The sequence below is a fragment of the Pyrus communis genome, chromosome 9 (genome assembly GCF_963583255.1).
Source record: "Pyrus communis chromosome 9, drPyrComm1.1, whole genome shotgun sequence".
NCBI lineage: Eukaryota > Viridiplantae > Streptophyta > Magnoliopsida > Rosales > Rosaceae > Pyrus > Pyrus communis.
Window position 1 is genome coordinate 12,056,633 of NC_084811.1, and position 16,432 is coordinate 12,073,064.

The following is a 16,432-nucleotide window of genomic DNA, read 5'->3' on the forward strand; positions in this document are numbered from 1 at the left end:
GGATACAAGTGAACTCGATCAATACCCTCCGGAGAATTGTAGGCCCTTTTTAGCAAAGAATTGTAGGCGTTTGGGTATTTTTGTAATTTAAACTCCGGAGTGAAAATGCCAATGATGTCATCCCTTAAGTTTTGTCTCTTCTTGAAATGTTTAAAATGTATTGTCACAATAAAAAATTAAAAATTAAAAGTATCATCTATGTGTAATTTTTCTTAAAAATAAAAAGAGGTTTATTTTTTTTATTTTTTATTTTCTGTTGGGATGTTATGAGAATAATAAAAACAAAAAGAAACAAAAAGATGTTTATCTATCCATCTAAAAATAATATAAAAAATAAAAGTAATAAAAAAGAGTTAGTGAGGTAATAAATGTCAACAAAGTGGAGTCTATTTAAATTTTAAAGAGAAAACAATTGTTAAAAAATGAAGAATCAGGAAAAAAAAAAAAACCCTAGCCATCTGTCTTGTTCATCTTCTACCTTGGGCACGGCTTTGGATTTTAAAAAAAAATAAATAAATAAATACAAAGCAACAATTGAAAAAAACAAAAAAACACCTGGACACCCTGAGGCGCTCATTCACCACCTAGGAACGCTCCGGTGATGCCTTACGCCGCCGACTCCTGGAAAACAGATGCGGCAAACCACCCCCTCGCCTTTGAGGCCGACTAGGAGCGCCCTAGGATAAGTCTTTTAAAACATTAAGGCACAACCAAAACCCTACTCTGTAATTTTTTGAGCCTCTTCCGCCCATGCTCCCACACAAAGCAAGCATGAGGCCATTTGTACGCAATAAGGAAGAGGATGTTCTCCCCATTTCCCTCCCGTCCTACTTGAACAGTTATGATTAAGTCACATCGTCTTATATTAAATTTTTTGTAGAGACAATAATACAAAAAACAAAATGTGAGACAAGGAGAGGAAAAGAAATAGAAATAAGAGGGGAGAAAGCCCTACTCCTACAATAACAACTTCCCCTCCTGCAATCTAGGATTTCTTGCTATCAGTAGTTGAAAAAATTTATCACCTCCATATCGTTGAGAGAAATTTAGATTATTAAGAAAAATATTGGTAACAATATATTACTTGAAAAATTTATATATTTTTAGTGCCTTACAACGCTAAATTATAAAATTTAAGAAAGGAGGAAGAGTTTGAACCGAGACGAAGTAGGCTGACCAGAAAGCCCCAACCACCAGAGCAATCCGACCAAAATTGCACAAAGAAAGAAGAGAAAATATACGAGAGAAGATTACCAAACTCATGCAGAATGTGTATTATAGAAATCTAGCTATTAAGGTGATGTTCAATAACAAAAAAAATGTTGATATGAACAGCAGAGGCTTGACAATTCCAATTCATAAAATTTTACAAACATGAACTGGAAACAAAAAGCTTGCTAATAAAATATCAGAAAACAAAAATTGAAAAATCTCCCTTCGCTCTCCCCTTCCCTCATGTGCTTACAACCCGGCACTCGGGAACCCTTTTATGTAGCATGGACGTTCCTTTGAATGTCACCATTTGGTAGCAGGTTCTTCGGTAGGTGGTGAGCTGCAGCACGAGGGACGCAACCGTAAGTACCAGGGCACAAGAAAAGGTACGACTAGAATTGAGGCATCAATTAGACACATTTAAACATACCTGCTCCGGCTTCATTTTTGTAAAACCAAATTTATCGGTCCATATGGATTCTGCTTCTTCCGCAGCCGGCAGCACAATACTTTTCACATTCAAGAAAGCTAGCAGCTTTTCAATGCAGGAGAACAATAGTTGGAAGTAGCCCTGTGAAGTTAGGTGATTAAAGTTAAACCATATCAAATTGAAAACTGCAGTCATCCCATTGTGGGTGGCATAATGAAAACTACCAATAATTAAATATTGTATCACAAAACCGCCAAGGAAAAAAGAAAAGCAGGGCAAAAAAATTAAACATAATCATCTAAGAAAAATACAACTTTATATTCATATAGTCTCACCTTGCCATGGTTACCATTACTAGTGGCAACCAAAGGAAGTTCAGCAACTTCATGACCAAAAACACGTATAATTCCAGCTGATACCACAGTCGAGCTGCAAGACCAGTCAAGTTCTATCAATTATACTACACGGAAGCAAGTCCACGACCAGAAATCAAAAGAATTCTTACTTGACCATCAGTATTGCACAGTACATATTCCCAAATTCTTGGCTCCTAACATTCCTTCTGAGAGAGAGAAGAAAGTAATGTTAGAAAAGATAGACATGTAAGACTGTCAAAAATAAACCAACTACAGCATAAGGTATAAAATATCCTTATGCTTACCCATAAACCATGGCGGGAATAAGGTCTCGCCCAGATTCTGCATCAACTATAGGATCAAAACAATCCTGAGACACAAATATCGGAGAATTTCAATTAGTCATGATGATTGCCCCACTCGTCTGTAACAAATGCCTCAATATGCTTCTTTAATGCAAGAAATGATAAATAATAAAAAAATAACCCTAGTGCATAAAAGCATAGTGCACTGTAAAATTCCTGCCTATCAAAATAAACATTTCAGTCATACAGAAGGGGGAAAAAGAAAATCACCGTAACAAACAAACACCAACTGCATTAAGTGGGTCCTAAAGAAGTCATCTTGTTCAAGGGGATTGTGCTGTCTATGTGCAATTGTAACCAAAGAATTTCTGTTTTTTTTTTTTTTTGTTTTTTTGCTTGCAAAAGAATTATAGCTAGTTATCAGACAATGCAGAAACTAGAATTCTTTCAGTTCATCACTTTTTTTTCCATTAATTATAACAAATCGTCTAAGATATTCAGTTATCAAAGAATTTTCCAGAAGGAAAATGTGGAGGGACATACTAACAGAAAGGTTATTACAAACAAATAAAGACATAGGAAATTCTAAGAATATGACTAAACTAATGTATATTGAATCATGAAAATACAATTAAACAAAAAATAAAAATTATATGAACAGCCCTCCAGAAGAGAGTGAAAAACTGGAATGATCATAAATTGTTGTAGGCAAGCACAATGTTTTCAAAGCAGAGAGGGCAGCACTTACATGGAAGATAGCAACAGCCTTTGAAAGTAAAAAACGACATTCCTGAGAAGCAATTTTGCCACTAATGAGTCTCCATCTCACATCAAACCCACTGACAGTCTCCAAACCGTTTGCCTCCATCTTCTTCTTTATAACATCCAAATGAGAGTCAGGAAGCTTCTCAGCTCCTCTAGTCAGCAACCTTTGCAAAATAGAATGAATTCTACTGCAGTCTGCGCAACAAAACCACTTCCCTTTTGGCAATTCCTGTTAAACAAGTGACGTCAACAGTCTAAACTGAAAATTAATTTGCAAGGCCACAGGATAAGGAAGGTTTTGCTGATGTGAGTTGTCAAATATGTCCTTCAATTAAGTACTCACCTTTAAATTTGCCATTTTATGTTTCTTCAAACAGCCAACATGATATTCCTTCTCACACTGGCACACAATAAGAGAAGAGTACCATTTGGACATTTAGGTAGAAACGAAAGTAGCATTTCATGTAACATGCACTTCAAATGCACCAACTATGGCATGAACAAGAAGAAAATACCTGATCACAAAGTATAATAGTTCGTGGACCAAATCCTGATTTGCTAAAATCATAACCTCTGCATACAGAACCAACAATAAAATAAAAGCAACATAAAGAGAAGTATATTGACAGCTATCCACCACAACTGCATCAGGAATATGTCTAAGACCATAGAATTCAACAAAATAGGTTTCTGATATTACCTACATAAAACGCATCCAGTTAGTTCAGCTTCTATGTCTTTGACAATACGAATGCATCTTTGGGTTATCTGTTCTATAGGATCAATTCCATCAATCCTTCCAGCAGCGACAGCATTTTCATTATGTTCCACAAACTTTTCTCTTTGAAACATATTTTGACAAAACTTACAGTACCAGTCACCACGAGGAACACTTGGTAGAGAAGCACAGTCTGCAGGAGGCAAAAAATTCACACAAAAACTAATATAAGGCAAACACAGTTGCAGAAGTGTAAAAGATAAAGAACTCAATGAGTGTTTTCAGATACAATGCATATCTCCGATAACTGAAATGCAAGATTCAAATACAAATGAAATGAATTTCAATTTAACCCATTTACAAAAACTTAATATTCTATACAGACAACACACGAATAAAACAAATTCTAAGCAAATTCTGTCTCCATGTCATGAACTTGAAATATAATTAACCAAAGGTTTACAAATAAAGCAATAGCCCTTTTCAGTTCATCGATTCAGTGTAACAACTTGACCTCATCCATTCAAATAGCATCTCCTATTGAACTAGCTTTACAGTCAATTAGTAGGAAATTAACAAGTTTTTATTGTACTCCAAAAAAATTAAAAAAATTATTTGTTTCACCTCTGTGGAAGGCCCTAGGGCATCCATCACAAAGCACAAGGTTCCCACCATCGGCACAAATGATGCACAAGTCATCATTATCCTTGGCTGCATATTTCCGACCTCTTGACAAAGATATAGCCAACTCGTGGAGAGACACTCCGTTAGATGTGTAAATGTATGCATAGCTGCCAAAAATAAAAATAAAAAACACAACCATAGAATTATCAAGTGCTTAAGGTAAATTGTGACGTAGTTGGCCACTGAATATCTCACAAAAGCTTACGGTTTCCTGCGTGTGGCCCAACCTGCATGGGCCTCAAACTGTGACGGGCTGACCTGCAGATTTTGGATAATAAAATGGTTAAAGGCTCCAATACAGTTCAAGTACAGTGAACTCCAAATGCTAGCACACAAACCTCACTGTTGCAGCAACAACAAAATATTCCAAATCCTTTCTTGTAACCAACTAGCAATTTCTGTCCAACAAAAGAAATTATTATATTTCAATAAGCCCATAAATGGCATGTAAAAATGACCAATCTTTTTCTAAATGACCTGTCCGCGTGCATAATATGCTACTTCTGTTCCGTCAGGCAATCCACCTTCCTCGAAAACCAACTTATGCAGCCGCTGATCTCTTTAGAAAGATACACCATAGAATAAAGAGATTATTCACATGTCACAAACGAAAATAAATACTTCATCCAAGATTATGCTCCCCAAAATCATAAACTTTTTAATAATAATCAAAAGGAGGGGAAACCTACTTTGTTGTAATCCTCCACTGACTTTTCTTCTGCGAAGAAAAATACACTGAAGAAGTACTAGGGGACCTTGAGATTAGAATTGATTTTGAAGATCTGTAAAAAATTCAGACAACCTGTCAAAAAAGATGAAGTACATACAGATAATGTTTGTATATTATTTATTTATCTAGACAATTCACATATCAAATAGGTTTCTGGAAAGAATCAGTTTTCTTGGATTGCTTTTAGAAAAGATTACTAGTAGGACGAAAATATCAAACATAAGTCTATCATTGATTCAAATTGTAAATTCAAAGGAAACCTAAGTAGATACCAACTTTGGTGTTATCTTCCATCCACTCTTATAATCTGAACTCTCTGGAGAACAACTCTTTGAGGGATCTGAGATCAAAACTGGTGTTGATGACCTGCAATGAAGGTAGAAGCATAAAAAGGGAAGGAAAAGAACCTTCTAAAACCTCAACCAAAACCATGTCCCTTCAATGATCCAGCTGTTATTTAGAACAAAATAGTCATTTAGGTTGGTTAATTTAGTGCTTCATAACTTATCCATCCAATATATGCACTAATGATACAACAAAAGGATATGGGACGCCATCAAAGAAAGAGACGTACTTTCTTGTATTCAACTGGGTCTTCTTTTTCAGTGACCAATAGAGTGGAGCACTCTTGGGGGATTTTGACACTGCATTTTTCAGGGGAGTTGAGATTGCACTTCCCAAGGGTTTTGAGATTGCACTTTTCGAGGACTTTGAGATTGTACTTTTCAGGGACCTTGAGATTGCACTTTTCCGGGACTTTGAGATTGCACTCTTGGAGGACTTTGAGATTGAAACAGGTATGAAAGATCTGAGAGAATACAGATGCAAGAACATATGAAATGTTATTTGCATATCTCTATAATAAAAACTGAAAGGACACAACAGCTAAGTAACATTCTTATACTTTACATATGGTTTCAGAAATATAGTATTGTGACTTATGATATAATATCCTCAGACTTTGTAATCCCGACAAATGTGAAAACACCGGAGTTGATCCATGTATAATGGCACACATATTAGATCCACCAAACACATTAGGCTTTTTTTAAGATTCTTTCAATCAGAAAATATCATGATAGATTGTTAAACAATAAATTTGAGCCTCTTGAGTGCACCCAATGGAACTACAGTTTTTCAGAAACAGTTAGCAAACAACAGTCTCAGAATCTCAGAAAGAATTCAGCAAATTCCCACCCTAGGACTAAATAAACACATATTGTCAAACTAATACCTATGAAACAGTAACTTGAGGACGGTAATATGTTACTATCAACTTCCTTATAGACAGCAAACATGAATCATTTGAATCTATGAAACACAAGCATAACATACACTACACTGAGTTTAGCAATGTCCCAATACAGTCCTAGAAGGGTTAAAAACAGCAAAATATAATACTACCTAATCATTGACCTTATAGAACAAAAAAAAAAAATTGACACTAATATCTTGATGCTTAAGAGACAAGATGCAGATAAGATTCCCACTAACATAAAATTACGAAACCCTTTCTTTTTATGGCCAATGTCCCAATACATCCTAGAAGGGTTCAAAACAGCAAAATATATTACATCAAACACTGGCTAATTAAGGGGAAATCAAAGGCTACAATCTGGAATACCAAAATCAACATATTCCAGAGCATAAGTTGACAAAATGACAAAGTTGGATGAGGTAGCTCGACAGGATACCGTACCTGAGACTATTGCCTCTCTCATGAGTTAGGCTGCACTCAGGCTGCTTCGGCTCCATGCAAGAATAGCAAAGAGATCCATCACCCAGAGCACAGTATGGAGGAAAAGACACTAGAAATGATAGGGAAAAATGGCAATAAGAAAACTTTTAGAAAATCGCTATAATCAATACGATTATAATTTCTTAATGCAAAAGAATATTGACTAAATACAAAAAAAAAAAAAAAAAAAAAAAACAACAACAACTCACCACTACATTTTTTACAAGTAAAATACTTCTCCATGGGTGAAGAACTGATGAACTTCTGAATTGTTGTTTCCAATGTATGCAAAGAAGCATTTCTGCACGACTTCAAGAGATCAAGCAGACTCCTTCCATTCTCAAAACAAATATACTGTGCTGCTCGTCTGTATGTTTTACAAGCATGAATCTCAAATTGGGACGGTGGAATAACCTACATTGATGGGAAAAAAATAAAATAAATACACAAACCATATCCCAAAACAGTTTATAGCATGCTAAACCATATTAGGGTTACAAACATTACTCACTCTGCCGCCGTTGCACAGTATGCATGAACACAAAATTCCACCATCCTTTATTGTGCCCCGCAGACCGAATGCCTAAATTATAATGTGCCACTTTTAGCTCATGACATATCTTAAACATATTGAATATGCATATCTATATGAACTTGGAATTAAATCTACCTTCTTGCTGCCCATGTAAATCACTTGCACCCCATCAACCAAGCCAGTGTCAAAGAGCTCTTTGACTGTTGTAGGTTTCCTGTCCACCACAATCTTCTTTGACATTTTCAATTCTAGCTTATTCTTCAGTGGCGATGTCAGCATGCTGACTCCAACTGTATCTTCCCCCTCTATATTTGAAATCACTTCAACAGGCACAGACCCTGATGCATTTTCCACAGTAGGCTCAAACTTGGGTCTCAATGCTGATCGAGTAAACCGCCTCAATGCCCCGCCTTTCATATCTGTTTCCCCCTCATGATAATTGGGCTCATCTTTAACTACAATTTCAACCAAGTCTGCTTCCATATCGTGCTCCTCACACGAAGGCCCTGACCGCTCACTGCCACCCTCATGTCTACACCTGGGTATCTCCAAATTGCAATTTGACTCATCTTTAACTAAACATTCAACTAATTGATGAGAAGGGGTTTCCTCAATTCTCGGCTTTTCCGAGCCCTTCCGCCCATTTATCTCCGCCCCCTCCGAAACCCCATTACCGCCATTGATCCGAGCCCTTCTCTCTCGGGTATAAACAATCACACCATTCACAATAGTACCCTTAAACCTCTTACGATTAAGTCTCTCATAAACAACACACGGACTCGTCTGGGACTCGGCCTGAGTCCCAGCCACTGAATCAGCGAGCGGAGTTTGGCCCTCCAAAACACAAGCCAATTCCCGCTTCATGCCGGTTCAGTCCCACAAATCGTCCCCAAAATCTGCAAAACCCTCCAAAAAATAAAAAATAAAAAATTCGCACACAAAATCAAACAAAATTTCAAAACCCAATTACGAAAACCCTAAAAATCGAGAGTCTAAACCAAAAATTGGGGGAGGAAGACTGTACCGGATATATCAGATGACGGCCATGCAAGTGAAATCGGTTCGAACAGCGACTCTGAGATATCTAAGAAATGTGAGAGATTGAGATCGGATGGATATAAATTGGAGTTTACGAGGGACTTTCACTTACTGTTTCTGCAAATTCGAATGGAGATTTGATAGGAGGGAGGCGGAGAGGGCCACGATATCGCCGTTATTGGGAAGGTGAACTGACTCGACTGTCAGCCAGGAGAGAGAGAGGAGAGAGAATCAGATAGACAGCAGTCGCATGACAGGAAGGGTGGGAAATGGTGGGATCCGTAAATAAGTTCAGTGCATAGGTGAAACGACCAAAACACCATCACTCCTACTTTATCACGCCAACCCACAAAAAAGAAAAGAAAAATTAATTGACAAAAATAAAAGTCGGAGTTTATATTTCACTGTAAATTAACTAATGAGTCCCGATTCACCGGAAAATATTAGAGTCGTATATGACTTGGATGCTATATGCAAGTCATATTTGATTTTAGATATAACTCTAGAGTTAAGGGTGTGACTCTATGTTAAAAGTATACAAAAGTTATAGAGTGTTTGTCAAAATTTAACACTCAATTTCATGAATATCACTTTTTATAAAAACTTTTAAATATAACAGAAAACTTACACCTAAATGTCCTCAAAATCCAAAACCATCTACATAGAAGTGCTTCACTGCTTCCTGAGAATTCATAGGACATCAGTGTTGTAACCTTCAATTGTAAAACTTCATAAACCCTAATGTCGCTAGTGACAGTCCCCACAACCACATCAATCTTGTTATCCTTTCCTTGCATGTACTTAATCAACCTCAAGAGAGAAAGTGATGCCCTGTTGACTTTGCTCATGAACAAACATTTAAGAACAACTGCATTCAACTTGCTTCCAGTCCTCCAGACAAGAAAATGATACAACTAGGCGAGAAGCTCGAGATAGATATCATCAAACCTAGGCGCAGTGTGCTTCATCTTCTTACTCTTACCTCTTGCCACAGGATTGATCCCCATTATTACTACTAGCGTTGAAGCTCAGTTGCTCGGGATGCTGCTTCGAAAGCGTTAGGCCTTTATTTGGTCAATTCATTGAACAAATATGGATCATGTACTTCCATATGGTTGAGCCAAGGATGAAGATAGTTGAAGAAAAAGAGTGATTGCTCCCACGGTCTTATACCCATGAGAAGGACTTTTAGTGGTACCTTCATTGTTGGCAACAACTTTTGCTGGTGGTGGGTACAACAAGGAAGTTGGGAACAATGATATGGATGAGGGTTGTGCAGATCTTATTGCTTATGGTGCTTGGTTCTTGGTTAACCCGTAATTCTTTAGTTAATGTTTATTTGGTTTTAATTTTGAGGGTATTTAAGTCTATTTAAGTGGATTTTCTGTTCTTTTTGAAAGATTTTCTAAAAAATGACATTTATAAAATTTGGTGTTGAATTTTGGCTATTATCGATAAAAACTCAAAGTTATACTTGACTCTATAATTGGTGGTGTAATCTCTCTCTAATGCATAAGAGCTAGTTAAAGTTCAAATTTAACCCCCTATGCTTTGAAAATATTGTAACTTGCACCATCACATTTGAAGTCAAGTACGACTTTGTTTTACAAATAGTATCGTTAGTCGGTGATAGGAGCATATTTATGCAACTTAGCTATGTTGTTTCCTTGCATTTAGTGAGCTAATTACTACTTATTATAGTGTTTTAAGCTATTTTTGTATGTTTGTAGGTTTATGTGCTATTTTAATTAATTAAAAGTAGTTGTTTCGAATATAGGGGAGACATACCCCAAGGACGAACGTGAGCAAGTGAGGCTGGGGGGCTATGAACCTTCGACATATCAATGAGTAGGCATTTTTTTCCGTGTGTGTTTATATATATATATATATATATATATATATATATATATAAACTTTACTATTTCCAGAAATGTTTTAAATTGATTTGTGCATAGCATGCCATGGTTTAAATGTGTTGTATTTTGAATATTGCATTGTTATGAGTTGTGAGTATGCCACATGATCCTACGGGAAGCGCAGGTAAGTTCAGGTGAGTTGTTATGTGATTGAAATGATTGCATTATATTGGCATGCATATATTCATTTAGAGCTCATCATTACTGCACCCCGGTGTTAGTGCTCCCACCCCGGGCCAGGACCAGTCATTCACGTAATGTTCACCTCCTGCACCTCACGATTGCCTTGGATCCAAGTTTGGTGTCAGCCCTGTCGTACAGGTCACATTAGGTGACTCCGACTCGTAGGTGACCTGCGATTTATCGCTAGCATTCATGTGATCGTAGCACTAGAGCATACATATTTACACTCAGCCCTATTATATAGGTTACACTAGGTGACTCCGACTCGTGTGCAAGCGTAGACTGATGAGCAATAGGTCCAATTGTACAGGTCACATTAGGTGACTCCGACTGGCATGATAGTTTAGATTGATTCACACTTGACTTACATTTATTATTGCTAAGAAATCGAGGCATGGCATGCTTTTATTGTCACTACTTTTGAGCATTGGTTTTTCATACATATACGTAGTATTATTTTCTGGAAATTGCAGGTTTTACAAAGAGAGGTTAGTACTTTCAAAAAAAATAAATGTGATTTCTAAAGCTTTGTTCTTGCCCCCTCACCCTTCTGTTTTTCGCCCCTCCAGGTACTAGATAGTTGTTCTTCTTTGTGGCACATGAGGATTACCCAACGGATTCTGACATTCCACTGATTAATGTAGGGATCTTCTCTCTAGTTGTGTATTTAGTACTTAGTCAATTCGACTGCACCTTTAAGTTGCCTATGCTCTAAACGTTTGTAATTTGGGTTTGACCACTTCCGCATACTCACTTATTTTTAGTTTGAATAAGTTTTAATTTTGGTTTTAATTTGTTCACATTTTTAATTACTTCCTTTGCACTCTTAGCTACGTCACTCTCATGTGATGACCAGCATGCCTCGACTCCGGTCGGAGTGTGTCAAAGTTCGCTTCACAAAAATTTAAATTAACGCTCTAGGCAAGCCCACTAAAATCAAATTAACCTAAACCTTAAAACAACCTATAATCCTAAATCATGAGTATCACCGTCACCACTTGAATGAGAACTGTCATCAAAACCAATCACATCTAAGGCCAAAAACCGTGTAGAGCATGGATGCGTCTTTAGAAAACTTTGTTTTCAGTAGTACAATTTTGCTCAATATTGAACAACAAGGGTCCTCATATGATGGCAATGACTAAAATTAACTTGGAAAATAGAATAAATTATTTTTGTAACAAGATAATTTTGGACGAAAGATCGGATTGTAAAAGAAAAACAAAATGATGAACTATGCAAAGTATGACTTGAACCAATACTAATCATTATAAAGGGATTGTTTTTACCAGACCAACTCAAAAGAAATAACTAATAACAATAAAAAGGAATATGAGAGGGACGGAGAAGGAATTACGGCTACTTTATTTTCTGTAAAGGCTAGTTTTCTTTTCACCCTTATAATTTTTTTAGTTATATTTAGTTTATTAATATCTTGAATATCTTAAAATATATACTAGATTTTGGCCTTGTTTGGACGATTATTAAAAAGAAAAACTAATTAAAATGACTTGAAAATTTTGAGTTTTAACGATAAGAACAAAAAAAGAGTAAAGTGAATAGCAATAGGATTGACTTTTTAGTATAAAAATATAGCTTTTCGTTAAAGTGAACAGTACCGAGATTGGCAAAAATAGTTGAAAGTGTTTTTGGGTACAAAACTTTACTTAACTACTTTTTGGAAGAAACACCTGTTTTAGAAGTAAATCAATTGCATATTTAGGAAGCCATCGTATTTTGTTAGGAAGTACATCAAGTACTTTTTTTAGGGAGCCATTGCATTTGCTTTGAAACTTCCAATGTGATTCTAAATTTATGACAAAAGTGCTTTTGAGCAGAAATGTTTTAAAAATGACTAACTAATATCTATATTTGTTGAAATAATTTAGGATTTAATTCCCAAAATTACTCTCTCAAAATTACTGAACAGAAAGGGTAAAATGGAGTAATTTCTTCGTCTTTCACTCTCGGGGGTACCAGAATAGGGATCTTGGGTGGTCTTGAGCATGCAGATGGGCGCTACTCTAGGCTGAGGCCGATGCTTAAGTCTTCCTACGTACTCTGGGCGCCGATGAGTAGGTTTAGCCTCAATGACCAGCTGTGAGGACTCGAACTCGAGCATTGAGTGAGAAATGTGAACGTACCTATCGTTGGTAACTATATCAATTTTCTAAACGGAAATCCTATGTGTCCCTTGGTAACTTTTTAGCTTTTAGCTTTTAATTTATTCTCATGTTAGACATATACGGAGGAATTAGGGGTGGGCACGAGTAGGATGGGCCAGTGCCGAAAATTGAGGGGATCGGATTGAACCCGTTTGTAAATATAACGGAGCAGAGCAGAGTGAATCGTGTGTTTTCGTGAATAGAACTGGTCTTAACTCGGCCCGTTGTTGGTCATCTCATTTTGCTTCTCAGGCATGATTTGCTGAACATATCAATGTAAGTCCTCGCTCTCCAAATTATTTGTTCTTTCTCATTTAATTAAAGATTGCATCATCTGATAAGGTTGTAATTGTATGATGATCATGAATTTAAATGAAGAGGACTCCTTCACATGGTGCTTTAAGTCCAATCATCTGGAGCCGTTGTACTTGAGGAGTTGAGCTTCCCAGAATCGAACGATGAAGGTGTTGGGGTGGTGGGGGGGGGGGGGGAACTCTGGGCCGAGGGCTCTTTTTTTTCAGATTTTTTGACCCGCTCCACCCCGCTAGTTTCGTGGACACGCTCCGTCCCGCCCCGTTTTGTGTTAAAAAAATTTAGATCTACATCTACGCCCGAAACGCATGAACCAGCCCTGACTTGCAGGTCCATGGTATGTTTGCCCACCCAGGAGAAATAAAAGATATCAACTAGTGGAGGGAAGAGAATATAATAGGATAGACACACAAAATTAAAATTAAAAACAACGAACTATTTTAAGTTGTTCCACTTTCTAAATGCTAGGGAGAGTATTTTGTAAACCACATGATGCAATGGTAGATGGTTGGATTTATTTTTAATCATTTAAAGAAGGAATCCAAATATCAACCGCTACATTATGTGATCAACAAAATATGATCTAAAATATGGTGTTTTCTCTAGCATCATCCTTAGATTTTGTTCTCATTTAGTACTTTTATTTCTCCCCCACTCTCCAGTTTGATATCCTTCTTCATCCCTCATTTCTCCCTTATTTTCTCGCCTCAAAAACACAAAAAATGAAAACTACAAACTAATAGTCTGTTTGAAAACTATTTTGTTTCCAGTTTTTTATTTTTAGTTTTCATTTTTTGGAAGTAATTACTTTCACATTTAAATTTTCATTGAAAACTAAAAGGCAAATGTTGAAAACTCAGAAAAAGTGTCTTTGAGTTTTTGGTTTTCAGTTGTTATTTTTTATTTTTAAACTAAAAGCAATTAACAAACGAAATGGTTATCAAACAGTCCTAAATATTTTTCAAACGGGTTCCTAATTTATCCATAGTGTAATCCTTGCAAACTAGTTTTCTCCATTATGGTATATGAAAAGATGCTTGTTTATTTTGGCTACATTACTGTTAATCTGACAGTAAGGCTGAACATTGCTTACAATAAGGTGCAAGAAAAGAAGAACCAACAACAACAAAGCACAAAAATTCAAAGGTAAAAAAGAGAAGATCATTCATGCAGATGACTGATAAAGTTCGGCAGAGAAAAGCAACATACTTAATTTACTGATAACATGTAGAGAAGTACTGAAACTGTTAAGTACGTACTTAGCCATTGGCCAGCTGCATACACCAAACCTTAAGCTTGGGCCAAAGGCCTACAAAACACACAACTACAACACACTTAAATTTCATAACAGGAAGAAAACACAGCGCCTGACTCCGACCGGCCCTCCCGTACGACAGTTTTCTGGATCACGAACACACGCGAAAGCCAAAAGAGACGCTGCAGAAGCCAAATGCCAAAGGATTGAAGTTGCCCTTTTAGAGAATCCAACCTTCCAAGAAGGAGAGATTGAGCTAGTTTCAACATTCTTTATTAATTCCTCCCATTCTGCCTTGAAAGCTGAAGGCTAGGCTAATGGGAAAGTAACTAAAACACACACACTGACTTGCTAAACTAACAGAAGTTATTTAACTAAAACAAACAACATCGCCAACCAATCCAACAAGCAAATTAAGATCTGACCAGGCCACCCTTGCCACGCACTTCAGTTCAAGCATTTGGCTGCCATTGGTGGCGGGGGTGGCCGGGAACGAAACGGATGATGGATTGGAACTGCAGAGAATCGTACAAAGGAGGGTTTGTTCAGAAATGTTGGACATGAGGGCAATAAAAGGGAGTGATGACTTTTCGGTGCTAAAGGAAAACCAAAAAGAAAGTAGGGAAAAGTGAGAAATGGAGGTTGCTTATTCAGCATCTTCCAAAGGATATGCCATTGGCAGTGCCACCTCTCCACAGCTGATATCCATGCATGACACCTCCTCCTCTTTAATTTTCACCTACAAATACACACACACACACACACACGCACACACACATATATATACGCAAACATTTTATAATGTCAATTTGACGATGCTAACCAATATATGATTTTTGTTGGTTGTTTTGTGCATTAGAGAGAGAGGTTTTGGGAATGCCATGCAATGGGATTCTATTAAAAGATTTCATGGGCCTATCAAGTGGTAAATTGTTGTGCGTAGGAGAGTGACCCTCTTTCTAATTAACAATGTAAGTATGATATATGTACATTATTCATTGGTTATAGCCTAAGTCATAATTCAATGAGTGAATGCATAACTTGGAGAATGTTCATGTTTTTATGACTCAAATCGCTTTTGATGAAATTTATTTTGGAACCAATTTTTAGTAAAAATGCAAGTGAATGTTGGAAAAGCATTTAAAGTGCTTCCGAAAAGCACATAACTGGTGCTTCTTCCAAAATGTACTTGAAGTGTTTTTGGAACCCAAAAACACTTTCATTAAAAGCGCTTTAAATCATTTTAAAAACGCTTCATTCAATTAAACGCGCTTTCATACGAGCCCATAACACCTCACTAATGCGTTATAACATAGATAAAAGCGACTGATCTACACTTGGGCAAGCATAGGCTATTGCGTCACCAGTTGTCCAACATTTCATTGATGTAGCTTCGCAAATTGTCTCCACGATCTCTTTTCGCTTGCTAAGAGAGAGAGCTTCTAGATCATCTTTTAATGAGCTATCATCCAGCAATGAACACTAACTGAAAGCGATCGGAAATGAGTAGAAGATGTTCGTTTTGTTTTGTTTCTATATGCAAATCAAAAGCGAGGTAGGGCAAGGAAGGAAAATGGTATGCAGGCTTGGGCATTAAAGGTAGATTTAACTTCTTATTAGAAACTAGAAGTTTTGGTAACTAATTAATACTTAAGACCTTTCTCTTCACGATCAATGTGTTGATAGCCTCTTGATCTTGCTCCCACCATGAAAACTATTGAATCTGGTACAGCATAAATGGGCTACATACACAAAATATTTATACTTTAAGGTATAATTAAAAAATATAAAACGTGTTATAACATAAGCAAATTGGTAATGCCACATGCTAGTGGCATAGTTACAGTTAGAGTCACAATTTAAAAATTACTTTGCAACTCAGCATGATTACACCATGGTTGCCACATGGCGCCCAATAATGTCATGCATACAAACCGATGTTTGGTCGTGTTTACATGGAATTGTGGCATTTGAAGATGTAGTGGCGGATCCATCATGCAGTCAACAGGATAATTTTTCTAAAGTGTTGTTTGGTTAATATGTTGAGTGATAATGTGAGAGATTTTTATGCTCTCTTAGTGATATGTTCC

The 16,432-nt window shown here is 36.7% G+C and overlaps 1 protein-coding gene across 4 annotated transcripts; it reads right to left on the minus strand.

The window, feature by feature from the left end:
• Positions 1-1,256: 1,256 nt before the first annotated feature.
• LOC137745207 (uncharacterized) lies at positions 1,257-8,790 on the minus strand. Of its 4 annotated transcripts, none has more exons than XM_068485118.1 (22): positions 8,624-8,790; positions 8,498-8,548; positions 7,609-8,369; positions 7,450-7,521; positions 7,148-7,352; positions 6,900-7,008; positions 5,775-6,008; positions 5,477-5,566; positions 5,160-5,252; positions 4,948-5,029; positions 4,809-4,868; positions 4,676-4,728; positions 4,411-4,577; positions 3,769-3,979; positions 3,584-3,641; positions 3,412-3,468; positions 3,052-3,297; positions 2,304-2,368; positions 2,148-2,204; positions 1,978-2,071; positions 1,643-1,783; positions 1,257-1,552 (listed from the first exon to the last, which is right to left on the minus strand). In XM_068485118.1, the coding sequence occupies exons 3-22, from the start codon at positions 8,335-8,337 to the stop codon at positions 1,454-1,456; spliced, it is 2,922 nt and encodes a 973-aa protein (XP_068341219.1). In that variant the 5' UTR covers positions 8,338-8,369; positions 8,498-8,548; positions 8,624-8,790; the 3' UTR covers positions 1,257-1,453. The 4 variants fall into 4 exon arrangements, with proteins under 4 accessions (XP_068341219.1, XP_068341221.1, XP_068341220.1 ...); XM_068485120.1 differs by having other exon boundaries at positions 7,609-8,379; XM_068485119.1 differs by having other exon boundaries at positions 8,498-8,790.
• Positions 8,791-16,432: the final 7,642 nt, after the last annotated feature.